Raw genomic sequence first — 14,256 nt, forward strand, 5'->3', positions numbered from 1 at the left:
AAGTTTGGGAAGGTAAATTAGGAATTTGAAGCAATAAATGCTGTGTTTGGTCAGTTTTCCAATTGTATCATAATCTATTATTTATTTTAAAATAATAGCAGGGTTAGTTTTGTTCAAAAAGAAGCAATAAATGCTTTCCCGAGAGGGGGAAATCAATTCCATTGCTCCAACAAGGGCATCAGATTAATTTCTTAGGCCAGGAATTGATTTCTCTTCCCTATATTTACCAAACATGGGAATGAAATTGATTTCTCATTCTCAGGTCTCCAAAACTTGAACCAAACAGGCCCTAAGTGTTCAAACTTCTTGGAAAGCTGAAATTTTTAACGTAATTTTGGGGTTTTCCATTGTTTGTTAGTGACAATAAGCTTATCTGCTTATGAAAATTAGGGAATGCTCGTTGCTAACATTCGAATGCTCGATGAAATTGTTCCCCGAACACTTAATTAAAAGTGGACTGGATTGTGCTGTTTTTTAAGGGGTAGACAATTTTTCGTATGGACTCTCTCTTTGGACCTATTTCTCCCTGACCCAATTTAAAAACACTTTCATGTGCTTTTATACATGGTATACCGTATATATGACTTTTTTAATTTTTTTGCTATCCTTCATAGAATTTATAGTGGATGTACATGAGAGTGTAGATATATATAGTAAAGTTTTTTTTTTTCTAAGAAATATACAAACTTGTGACCTATCCAACTAAACCAAAAACTAATTGCTCAGTGAATTTTATTTTGCTATTAATATTTCAACAATCGCATGAATTCCCAAAGTCAACTTTATAAATAGAAGCCTCTTAAAATAGATTACTTCATTTGGTTAGTCTAAAAGAGTGGTTAGTTTTGTATTAACTTATTAATCAGTTAGTTTCAGAAACTCATTTATAAAACAATAATGTATATATATATATATATATTTATATATAGGCCCCTTCAGATGTGGGATCTCACATTTGTGAGATTCCTCATGACCACTCCATATGGTATTTCAACAATCCAAACCGTCTATCTTTAAATATATATTCAAATATCATCCTTACAAAAAATTAAGCAAATCAGAAACTATTAAGCTATCAAACTTAGATCAAATAAATAAACGAACAAAATATTTTCGATAAATACTTGAAATGGTGATCATTTAATCAACGGTCAAATAGTTTCCGATTAACCTAATTTTTTACAAGCACGATCCTTCAATAGAAACCAAAAAAATAGACGGTTCTAATTATCAAAATACAATGTGGAGTGGGGCCCATGAGGGATCCCACAAATAACCCTAAATGTGGGATCCCACACTTGAAGCTCTCTATATACATATATACTTGCTCTTATCAAATGCTTGCAACAAAAAGTCATGAAAAGGAGAAAAGATTGCATCTCAATAATATTGGATTATATTCCTATCCGAAAAAACATATTTTAAAATATTTATGGACCTCAATCGGTGGAGATCATAAGCATATAAAGGAGTTAAGAGTTTACCTTAGACCAAAACAATACGTAAGTGCGTTTTGTATCGTCAAGAACTCCTTACACACAATGACGTAAATCTTGTGCAAGTCTTCAAATACTTATATAAAGGCCAAGTGTACGTAAGAGATAGAGTTCTTGATAAATATCCAAGAGCTCCAAATTGTTCTCCTATGGGTGCCTAAACTTTATGCGTACATATGTACTGGAGATAAGGTCGGTGCCCTGAATTCTAGGCAAAGTCTTGCCTTAATTACCAAAACCATGTGGTCCAACATTTCACATCTCAATCGTTTGGCAAGTGGAAAAGGGAGAACATGAGAAACAATGAGCGCACAATTCATAAATTTATATGTTGATATTTGGGTAACTTACAATTTAATACCTCAACTTTATCTCGAATTTCAAGTTAGTACCTCAAGTTCAAAAAATTGCAATTTCATACCTCAACTTTTATTTTGTTTCAAGTTAATACCTCTGTTAGTCTTGCCGTAAAAAATGCCGTTATTTGATGACGTGACACACCACTAAAAGACTTCATTTCAATTTAGTACTTCAACTTTATCATATTTTTCAAGTTCATACCTCAAGTTCAAAAACTTGCAAATAAATAAATGTTTTCCAGTTTTTATCTCAACTTCACCCCAGTTTTTTATCCATCAAATCTCTACCAAAATTATCAATCTTATACTCATTTTGAAGCTATGAATCTCCTCTTTACAACCATATAAAAATCATGAAAAAAGGAGTTATGAAACCCAAAATAATTGGTCACAAAGTAGGCTACCCGAAAGTGCCAAATTTTCCAAACAAATTGACAATTTTGGGTAGCCTAATTTGTGACTACTTCTTTCGCGTTTCATAGCTCTTTTTTGAATTATTTCTATATAGTTATAAAGAGGAGATTCATAGCTTCAAAATGAGTATAAAATTGTTGATTTTGGTGAAGATTTGATGGGTCAAAAGTTGGGGTGAAGTTGAGATAAAAACTGAAAAACATTTATTTATTTGCAAGTTTTTTAACTTGAGGTATGAACTTGAAAAACATGATAAAGTTGAGGTACTAAATTGAAATGAAGCCTTTTAGTGGTGTGTCACCTCATCATATAACGGTCTTTTTGACGGCAAGACTAATGGAGGTATTAACTTGAAACAAAATGAAAGTTGAGACATAAAATTGCAACTTTTTGAACTTGAGGCACTAACTTGAAATCCGAGGTAAAGTTGAGGTATTAAATTGTAATTTACCCTTAATATTTTTTCTTCGTAATAATATAGTATTAGTAATTTAGTATCAATGAATAACGAAATGATAGCATTTTTCAGTATTTTATGATTTCAAATATAGATCTATTGATTTTAACTACTAAATTTCAATAACTTTTTAGTTTAGGTATCAAAATTAAATAGTATTTTAGATTAGGTACTAATTGAAAAGTCAAACAAAATAATAAAGTAAAAAGTATTAGAGTTTACAAATATTACATACATGCCACTACAATAAAAAAATAAAAATAATATTACATCACAAATATTACATTAATTTATACTATATTGTATTAAAAAAAATATATCAATCCAGTCACAACTTAACTGTGACTATCTTGGTAAATTGAAAGAAACAACTCACACCACAATACTATATATTATTTTAAGTAAAAGTATTGTTTTGACCTCTATTTATACTATATTGTAGTATAATTTCTCTAAAAAAAATTCAATTAAGCCACAACAAAATTTGAAGTTGTGAGTGTCGTACAGTCACAACTAAATGTAAAGTTGAGACTACATTAGCAAATTTTCAAGATAATATAAAAGTCACAAAGCAATTTTGTCAAAACCTTATAAATTTTAACTAACACCTATTATATGTTGGCCAAAAGACAAAAATGTCAAATGAAAAAGGCTCAAATCAAAGGAGCCAACATGTTTGTGACATAATCTAAAAAACTACATTTAAATTTAATAGTTCAATTGAAATATTATATGGTCCTCATGCTATACCAAAAAATTATTAGGATTTGGTATTTAATTCTAATTTTCTATTCAAATATTTGGTTTTCGGATTAAAAAAAAAATGTTTACCGAAACAAAACCAAAAAAGTCGGTCGAAAATCAATCCATTAGATAAAAACAATAAAAAAACAACACCCCTATTTCAAACACATTACAATCAAGCAAGTACCATCTTAAAAGACATGTTGTATATGACAAAAAGGTTGAAGTTGTTTTGCATGACTCACCAAAGTGTACTGCCTAGAGATAAGTTTCAAAACTTAAGGCAATTATTGGGAATCAAACAGGAAGGCATTAAGGGGAAGTGTTAAACTTAATCCCTCTCCTTGTTATTAATTGCTGTTTCGCTTTGCTGTCTATCCAACACTTGGTGGGGTAAATACTACAGCCACATGGTTAGCTGAGATTAACTCTGATCTTGTTGTCCTAAGCAAGTTATCTATTGGAAACTCTATATCTAAGAAACTGGCAGCCCGTATTCGATCTGTATCGTCCTTTTTGACTCTTCATGCAACTCTTCTTCTGTGAATGCATGAATGTTTGAGTTCAAGTGAATGTTCCAAGAGTCTTATGCGCTATTAAGAAAAAATAAAATATGAATAGTAAGATATGGGATCTAGCCAGTCGCATATTATGGGGTTAATAGTAAGAATGTGTGACAGTGGCAATTTGCCCCTTTTAAAAATAAAAAACTCCCGAGCACTCGGCGCAAAAAACAATGAACAAAACATAAAGTGGACTTTATTTTTACAAAGTGAATTTATTCATCATTTTAACTTTTTAGGTGAGTTAGTTTATCATTAAAGGAAGCAGCAGCAACATTGGCCCCAACGTGGAGACATGGGCCTTGCGACAGGATCAAGGGCGAAAAAGGAAAGGCAAGTTCTAAATTGTGGGGGGATGCTGCAAAATTTTAATGTAACTAGGGAATTTAAAATTATGGACCCTAATATTAATGGGGATAAAATGAATAGTTTTGAATTTTTAATGTAACTAGGGAATTTAAAATTATGGACCCTAATTTTAATGGGGATAAAGTGAATAGTTTTGAATTTTTAATGTTCAATTAATGTTTAAGATGGTAAATTTCTTATTTACTCTCAAAATAAACAGAATATTTAACATAATTGACAGAATGGACTTAAGTGAGTAACGTGGAAAAATTCGTGGACTCAAGAATTTAAAAGTAAAATTTGCGGACTCAAGTGTGACTCGGGGTAAAGTTTGCAAACTGTTGCTATATATAATTAAGCCTTATAAGTTCTATTGGAGTTAGAAAAACACTTTGACTGCTTCATGGAGAAGCATCTGATATGATTAGTGCTTTCTCAATAAACACTTTCAGATGGATATATATGAAAGATCGAGTACTAGTACTTATGTTTTTAATGAAATTTTGTATGTAGTTCTAACAAACAGAATTTCTCATAGCCATATGTAGTCCTCATATAATCATATATGGTAATCCTATATTTACTTTTCTAACAAAAGCGCTCTATACATAAGGTTTTCCTACCCTAAAAGAAGTAGTACCTGGTTAATATATCGAAAAGGGGTAATGAATGTGAATAGGGCTGGGTCGGTTTGATCGAAAAACCGAGACCGTACCCGAAACCGCTCTAACCGATGCCGAGAATAACCGTACTGAAGAGAAATCGTACCGAGATATCGGTTTGCCAACCGAACCGGTATGTTAGGTTCCGGTTCCGGTTCTCAGATCCTAGAACCGTCGGTTTATCGAACCGAACTGAGTATATATAACATATAATTTAAATATTACATTTTTATACATTTCTATATCCTAAAATACCTTTCTATATACATTTATGTACATTTCTATAATTTATATAAAAAATATATAAATTTATAAACCCTAAACCCTATGATTAATAATTTATATGTTTTTTAATTTATATAATACATTTCTATGTAAAAACTAATTAAAAATACCCTAAACTAATATTATATCATATCCTAAACAATTTATACCATATAACTATAAACAAAATACTAAACTCTATATCCTATTCCTATATCTCATACCCTAAACCCTATTGTGTATTTTAAAAGTTTTAAATCTTATATCTTATGGCCACGTTTAGTACGCGCGCTGGACTGTGTTGGACTGGATTATTCTTATGGATTATATTGGATAGTGTTGGACTAGAGTAAGCTATATAGACTAAGTATTATCTTGTGTTTGCTGTTGTGTCGGACTATGAACCTGGATAAGCCAAATAATATTGTCCTGTGTTTAGTGCATGGCAAGACTAAGCTATAATAATTTTAATTTTTAATTAGACTGTTGAGTTGAAGATGTTTCCTGGTGATACTTTGAAAGTTTGATCTGGGTTTTTTTTTTTATCGTCAATAAATAAAAATTGATAATCTCTCACATGGGTTATGTTGAGTTTTTGTATAATAGAAATATAGGATTCATTGTTTAGCAGATGTATTTGGGTAGTCTAAAAAAATACAAATAGAAAAAAAAAAAAATAGATTTTACTCTCTCTTCCTCTCCCTCTTCCTCTCCCCTCTCTAATCCCACCCTTTAACTATTGATGTCGACCCTTTCCACTCTTCAAACTATGGGTTATCTTGTTTTCAATTTGTGTTTTTTTTTTCAGAATAACATATTTTACATGAGAATAATAATTGGAGGAAAATAAATGGTCAAATGGGTGTTGGATCAATTTTCTTTTCTTACAGATCTCTGGAAATTGATCTATTTCCTTTGGCCAAATCCTCCCAGCAATCCAAGGCCGTTGGTCGACTCCCTAAGCCGGCGCCAACACAACTCAGCCGCCACCCAGCTCGGCCGGCCTCCCCAAGCGACGGAATTACCGCTCCAAGCCGCGCCTTCCTCACTGGATTTCTTCAAATTCCGGCGGTATTTTCCGTCAACCCAAGTATCAAAGTTTATCCTCTCTTCATTCTCCATCTAATTATATAAATGGATTGGGTTCTTGCTTAAAATTGAAAACCCTTTGTCTCGTTGCCCTCTCGCCACCCTCTCGCCACACCATGTCGGTCAAGGCCCATACCAAGCCGAGCCGACCGAAAATGCCGGTCCAACCGAGTGCCGGTTTACCGGCATTCCGGTTCCAGTCTCGGTAACCAAAAGGGCCATCTGAGGGGGGTTCAGTCGGTTGCCAGTTTGGGGTTCTCGGGTCGGTAACCGGACTGAACCCACCCCTAAATGTGAATATAGGCTTCGTTTGGAATGTGGAACAGAACAAGATAGGACTGTTTCCTATGATGACCTACCCGTCAGTGGGTTAGTAGTCTTGCATTATTTGGAACTTCTGTAAATAATTTTGTAAAAGCCGTCAGAACTCGAGATAAATCTTAAATAATATTTCTTCTTTTTCAATTGTAGGTTCGAATCTTGCTTAAGGCACCCTAAAATTAAGATACGATATAACAATTTATTTAGGTTAAAGTGAAGGTTGAAACTCATCAAGAACAAAAAATAAAGGTGAAGGTTGAAGCACGCTTATGATACTTGGTGTTGCACAATCTCAATGAACATGGTAAATGAGACAAGGACAAATAATTAGAAAACACTTTCAACATCATGTTCGATCAGTTTAGATATTGTAGAGATCTGAGTCACAACACTTTACTACTAACAAACACTTTCTTTTTATACTCTCAATACAGTTTACTAAGCACCCGGCCAGTTACCTTAAAGCTGCTTATTTTAATAACACAATTAAATATGATTATTCTCTCACATGCAACATAGATTATACTAAACTAATTTTTGGATAAAAATAATAAGAACCAAGAATCAAAATAGTCGTTAAACTTTATGAACATCCCTCGCAAGTTGATCTTTCTTGTAGCATCTTAAGGCCAATATACCTGCCCAAGAAAACAAAATAAGAGGAAAAAACAACAATATGTCACAAATTTCATTATGAACAAGCTATAAAACCAATCAATTATAATGATTTTCTTGTGATTCAATTTAATTTGTATATATAGCATATATACCTGCCTAACATCATGAGGGCGGCCTGAGGATTGGTCCCTGGTGATAAATTGAATGTGGATGCATCAACAACACGTAATGCATTGATCCCCATGACCCGCAAATCGCCATCAACCACCTTACCCACAACGCATCCGCCCTGGTAATGCCCAAATGTGGATACTGTACCTCGGCATAATGTTTCAAACGATGCATCATCTGTCTCGTTCATTGGTAAAGATGGTCCCAAAAACTTGAAACCTTCTATACCGGGCAAAGCTTCAGCCTTAAACGGTTTCAATGTGTTTGTCTCTAATGAATCACCAATCTTCCTCATGCCACTAACACAAAGAGCAAGGTCCACCGGATGTGTAAAGTAGTTGAGCATGTGCATTGGTTAGCTATGAGCAATAGCTAAAGCTAAAATTTAGCTAAAAGTCACAAAAATCCTCTACATTGGTTAGCATTTAGGTAAGCTAAAATTGTAATAGTTAAATTTAGCTAAAAATGTAGCTATTGCAAGCTCAAAAGCCAAGAAAAAGCTGGACCTCATGTGCACAGATGTTGTTGGCATGAGAGAGAAACTGAGGATGTGGCGCATGCTGATTGGAGGATGTCCTGTAGCTGGGTCCCATGCTGAAAGCTAAAAGCTAAAAGCTAAATAGGTGGGTTTTAGTTATAGTATTTACCAATGTACAAGTTTGTGGTTTTAACTAAAAGCTATAACTAAATATTGCTTTTAGCTATAGCTAAAACCAATGCACATGCTCTAAGGAGTTGAGTGTCTCCACTCATTGCCAATTAGTTTTAAAATGGATATGTCTAAATTTTTTTATGGTGTCAGTGCAAGTTCACCTACGTGTTGGGCCAAACGGCCACATGTGTTCTACGTTACCCAATATTAGTTGTTCACGTGTTTGGCTGTGAGAATGTGGAGTGTTGTCCCAATTAGACGTGCGGAGATATGTGAGAACGTGGGTGTTGTCCCGTATTGGAAGATATATGTAACCTTGTATAGTGATTTATAATACTAACATTTCTTCAAATACAACATTATTCTCTTGATCATACAATATTATACATTAGGCTCTCACTATTTACACTCAGCTAAGTTTTCCTCACTCAAAATGTCTGTAGTATTCGCCTAAAAGTTGAGAAGTTGAAGGCTATCCCTGTGTTCACCTATGAGTGACAATATAGTTGCTGCAATATGCCTAGAACTCAGCCCTGCTGCTTCAATTTGGTCTGTCTGAGATCCATGGTCAAGATATCTGTCGGGAAGCATCATGGCCCTCCACTGCAACAGCAAAAGAAAACACAAGCTAATTAAGCACAGAAATACAATTAAATCACTCATGAAGGTCTGAATTCAAAATCAAAAGAACATTACCTTGAGGTTGCCATCAAGTAATCCATTCAAGCCCAAGAAGTGTGACACATGGGAGCTGAATCCTCCAATTGATCCTTCCTCAACAGTGATGAGGATCTCATGTTCTTGAGCTAGTTGTCTGATCAAATTTCCATCAAGAGGCTTGCAAAATCGTGCATCCGCCACAGTGGTTGAGATGTTAAGAATTTGAAGCAGCTCTGCTGCTGCCATACAGCTTTGAACTATTGTACCATAACCCAAAATAGCCACCCTACATCCTTCCCTTAACACCCTGCCCTTGCCAACCTATGTTCCAACTTTGAATTAGCATAATACACAACAATCTCATAGTCATAGGTACTGACTTGAGAACATGTATGGTACAAAATTTCACTTATAAGTATAGAAGAGACTGTATTTAAAGATGCGGATGGAAAATGCGAGATAAATACAGGATGTGAGACAGTGTTCAAAAGCTGAACATAGTTGTCTCACATCCTGTATTAGAGAATTCTTGGTATTTGTACCTCCAATGGAGTCCCTTTGTTGTTTGGTGGAAGAATGGTCCCAATGCCGTTTCCTCTGGGGTACCTAAAGCAACTAGGCCTGTCATCTATGGCTGAAGCCGTGGCTACCATGTGCATAAGCTCGGTCTCGGAAGAAGGGGCCATGACCACCATGTTAGGTAAACAAGCCATGAAAGTGGTGTCAAAGGCTCCACAATGGGTTGGACCATCTGCACCTACAAGACCAGCCCTGTCTATTGCAAATCTCACTGGGAGCTTTTGTAGATCTACATCATGAACCACCTGCACCACCAACAACAACCATTATGTACCTTAGATTGATTAGGATACCACAACTTTCTCTAGAAAAAGTTGATAGCAGCCCAAATTAAAGTAACATTTTCTATGTGGTTCTATATTTACCTGATCATAACCTCTCTGAAGAAAAGAAGAGTAAATAGCACAAAAAGGTTTAAGCCCTTCAGTAGCTAGGCCAGCAGCAAAGGTAATGGCATGCTGCTCTGCTATGCCAACATCGAAACATCGGTCTGGAAATTGCTTCTGGAACAAGTTGAGTCCAGTACCACTTCCCATTGCAGCATGGATGGCTACAATTGCATCATCTCTCTCTGCTTCAGCAATTAACGACTCTGCAAAGTACTGGGTGTATGAAGGAGTACTCGATTTCGACTTAAACTGTGTCCCTGACTTAGTGTCAAATTTCACAACACCTGATGATATAACCAAAACTCATTATGCCAGCTTAGACACTGAAGTTGATGTGAAAATAAGAAAGAAAAAAAATAAAAAAAGAACACACACACTTTACAAATTAGAGTCTGAATTCTCTCAACCCCTGAACCCCAAAAATACGCATTTTGAACATAGGCACAAGATTAGCACCAAGAAATCAACAGACAATCCTATCGAATAAAACTATTTAGATCATCGCAACTGACCATTTTACTGAATACCTCTCTAATAGATGTGGGACCTACCCAAGTAGCAATACTCAACCCTATTTCTACAAAGAAAGATTTGTAAATTGTACCATGCATCTTATCAGGGGCGCCTTCAGCTGGAGCATAGCCTTTTCCCTTCTCTGTGATGACATGTATAAGAACAGGCCCTGATGCTGGTATGGCCTTAACATTCTTCAAAATGTAGACAAGGTCTTCCACATTATGACCATCCACTGGACCAATATAGTGTAACCCAAGTTCTTCAAACAGACATGCCCCAGAACCACCCACCATCCCTCTCATATAGGTGTCAATTCTAGCTGCAATTTCATGCGCTTGGGGTCCAATTTGCTTGGTAATACCCTGTTGATGAATCCAAAGACCTCAATTTGTAACATGAAGAAAACAAAACCAATGCAGCTTGGGCTAGCCAAATCCAAATGTAGCATAGATATGTATATTTATTGTTCCACATTTGGTGCTGAATGTAAATAAAGAAGAATATTAGTAAATGAACAACTAACAGGTTATGGCCCATAATTAGCATGGCATGAGGCCCAAAATGACCATGTTGTTCCCAGATGGATTTCAAAATAGAAGGTCAATGCTGAGGCCTGGGCCCAGGCCCATAAATCATTAGAGCACATCTTGTATATGATAATTGTAATTTTTGACAATAGGGTACAAATTGTACAATACCTCATACTGAATGAGTGAGGAATGAGGATGAGTGGAAAATCAATAAAATTATTTGTACATATGACATTTCAGACTATATATATCATTAAGAGGTGCTGAGATAATGTGACATGGTCGCAATGTGATTAAATTAAAAATGTGGTTTCACTAACATTATTTAGTAGAAAATTTACCTTTGCGGCCTCACGAAGCTGAAGAAACTTTTGAGTGGACTGTAACCTTGTGAGTGCTTTGCTTAGAGCTCCGACGGGAGGGGCAGGGCCATCGACAGTGGCAGTGGGCAGAGAAACTTGCTTGTTATCATTCAAGATGATTATAAGATTAGAATCAAGGTAGCCTGCATTGTTCATTGCCTCATATGCTTGTCCCCCTGTCATGGCTCCATCGCCTATCACCGCAACCACATGGTTGTCTTTGCCTTGCAAATCTCTGGCAACTGCCATTCCTGAAATGCAAGCGAATATTACATATTTTCGTTAACAAATAAATTAATCCCAATAGGCCTATAAAATGGAACCATTTCCATCATAGAATAAGTTAACTTATCCTTTTTGTTTGGGAGTGCTTTTGTCAGTGTCAAAGGCACTTTCAAAATGATAAAAACTGTGTTTCCGCTTCATATAGAAAGTTTTGCGACCTTAAAAGGAGTAGTAGTTAATATATTTAAAAGGGGTAGTGAATGTAATTATGTAAACATAGGGTCGTAATAGATAGAGATCTAAGTTGTATTCAGTGATAAAAACAAAATGAGAATCTTTGTACCTAGAGCAGCTGAGATGCTGGTGGAACTGTGGCCAACTCCAAAGGCATCATGCACACTCTCATCCCTCTTGGGGAACCCTGAAAGCCCACAACTCTGTCGAATTGTTTGCATTCTCGACCTCCTGCCTGTCAAAATCTTATGTGGGTAGGTCTGCAAAAAACAACCCACAAATTAATTCAATTAGAAAATGGACTGAAAAATATGAAACCCATGTTACAAATACAACACAACAATAATGTCCTAAATAGAATTATCAATAGATCATCACTACATACCTGGTGCCCAACATCCCAAATAATCTTATCTGCAGGAGTGTTGAATACATGGTGGAGTGCAACTGTTAGCTCAGCCACTCCTAGGCTTGAACTCAGGTGGCCCCCAGTCTTGGACACACTGTAAACAATCTCTTCTCTCAGTTCATTGGCTAACATTCCAAGTTCCTGAAATATATAGAACACCAACAAATTAACTTTAATTACAAAACCAGCTAGCTGAATTAAAGCATAGATATATATATATATATATCTTCAAATTTTAATTTTCTTAATTTCCAATTGTTTTCTGAGCAACCAAATAGGACCCTTGTTCCAAAATTCTCTTTACCTCCACAGAAAGATTCTTCATGTGAATAGGGTAGTTTATGCTGTCCAGAATTGGAGTGGAGGGCCTCTCTCCTGAGAAATTGAGCAATTTTGGGAACTGCCCATTCTGGCTTTCTTGGGGATCATCACCAAGCTTCATGAGAGTAGTGCTCTTGCCATCAATCGCATTATTTTCCCGAGCAGCAATTATCCCATTGAACTAAAAAAGTTAAAAAGGAAAATTGTTATAGAAATATTTTCAATATCAGAAAATTTTTGCAAAAGTTGTTACTTCTCTTTGTTAGAACTACATATATATTAGACCCCCAAATGCTTAAAATTGTTAGAAATTAAATAGGCTAACAACGTATACAATATATCAAGTTAACACTCTCTCACATGCATGCAACATCATCATATATGTACAGAGATAGAGAAATACATATAGAGAAAAATATATAGGTACAGTCTCATGCACCCTTCACCTTACAAACCAACAAAGAGGTAAAGAGTGGGGATCAGAGGTTTTGAACTCATTATCTCTTCCAAATTAACCAGAGTTTGATACTACGTTAACCAACCATTAGAACTCAAATGCTTAAATTGTTAGAGAATGGAACAATAAGGCAGTGCGTAAAGCACAAAATTAGTGAAAGTTACCTTTTTCTGGTTGCTAAGGAGAAGATTAGAAGTGGCAAAATTTGTAATGCAAGAAAAAGAGTGTCCATCTTGAGGATGGAGCATGGGAATGAAACTAGTTCTAAGAACAGAAGCCATATTGATTGGAGTTCAAGGAACAAAGAAGAGCTAGCTAGATGGATATATACTGAACTGAACGTTATATATAGTAAATATTGTGGAGGTTCAATTAAAGTGAGGTTGAACAAGGAAAAAGGAAGGGAAAGAAGTGTAGGCAAAAGTGTGAGATTGAAGTGAGCATTGGATGAATAAAACGCTAGGGGGTTTTATATATAGCAAGCAAAACTGAGTGTTGAATCGCAAGTCAGAGTCTTTTGCGTTGGACGTGGAAAGTTCTCGAGTTTTAAATCATTTTACACACTTTTGCCTTTTGGTGTGAGTATGACGACTGTGGTCATGAGTTACAGAGCATATAATGCATGCATTTAATAATAAAGAGGCCAAATGATATTTTTGGCCCCTATATTTTTGTGAGGTTTTCACTTTAGTTCTTTATTTTTATTTTTGGTGATTTTAGTAATATATTTTCTATACGATAGCAATTAAGTCCAAATAGTTTACATTATTTAAATTGTTGACGGAAAATTCGACTGGAAAGCATGTGCTTCGCACATTAGTGACATTTGAATATTTTAATTCACCTAGATGTTTATTAAGTCTCTACTCATCATTTAATATATTCAGTTTGACGTTAAAACTTCTTAAATTTTCATATATACTGATTGCGTATAAGGGCGGGTATGAGAGTATATAGACATCTAGGTAGAGTAAGATGTCTAAAATGTCACTCACGTGCAATACACGTCGAATTTTTTATCATCAATTTCAATGAGGTTAATAATTTTGATTTAATTGCTATTATATTAGAAGTACATAACTAAACTTGCTAAAATAAAAAATATGTCCAAAGTGAAAATTTCAAGAAAGATTAGGAACTGAAAGTACATGCACTACTACAAATCTTTGCAAAGCCAACCAATTTCCATGGGAATCCTCCCTCCATTAAACAACTAATGCTTAGTTGTTTAAGCTATTAGCCACCAACTACCCTCTAATGTACTGTTAGTTGTACAGATTGAGGTGGCTAATACTCAATACATGCCAATGCAAAAATTTCGGTTGCTGCAAAGATCAAATCTGACATTGATGTAGACAAGGGGACATTGATGTAGACATGGGCTTAATCAACTAACAGGAACTTTTGTTGGTGATT

The 14,256-nt window shown here is 35.1% G+C and overlaps 1 protein-coding gene across 2 annotated transcripts; it reads right to left on the reverse strand.

Annotated features, from left to right (window-relative positions):
• Nucleotides 1–8,479: 8,479 nt before the first annotated feature.
• On the reverse strand, nt 8,480–13,258 carry LOC147293468 (1-deoxy-D-xylulose-5-phosphate synthase 2, chloroplastic-like). 2 transcript variants are annotated; one of them, XM_086230418.1, is made up of 10 exons: nt 13,005–13,258; nt 12,367–12,564; nt 12,039–12,203; nt 11,763–11,913; nt 11,174–11,445; nt 10,391–10,664; nt 9,763–10,070; nt 9,361–9,642; nt 8,855–9,139; nt 8,480–8,761 (listed from the first exon to the last, which is right to left on the reverse strand). In XM_086230418.1, exons 1-10 carry the CDS (start codon nt 13,119–13,121, stop codon nt 8,609–8,611), a joined length of 2,205 nt encoding a protein of 734 aa, XP_086086544.1. In that variant the 5' UTR covers nt 13,122–13,258; the 3' UTR covers nt 8,480–8,608. The 2 variants fall into 2 exon arrangements, with proteins under 2 accessions (XP_086086544.1, XP_086086545.1); XM_086230419.1 differs by lacking the exon at nt 12,367–12,564.
• Nucleotides 13,259–14,256: the final 998 nt, after the last annotated feature.

Source organism: Dryas octopetala, chromosome 2 (assembly GCF_963921425.1).
Source record: "Dryas octopetala chromosome 2, drDryOcto1.1, whole genome shotgun sequence".
NCBI classification, from domain to species: domain Eukaryota; kingdom Viridiplantae; phylum Streptophyta; class Magnoliopsida; order Rosales; family Rosaceae; genus Dryas; species Dryas octopetala.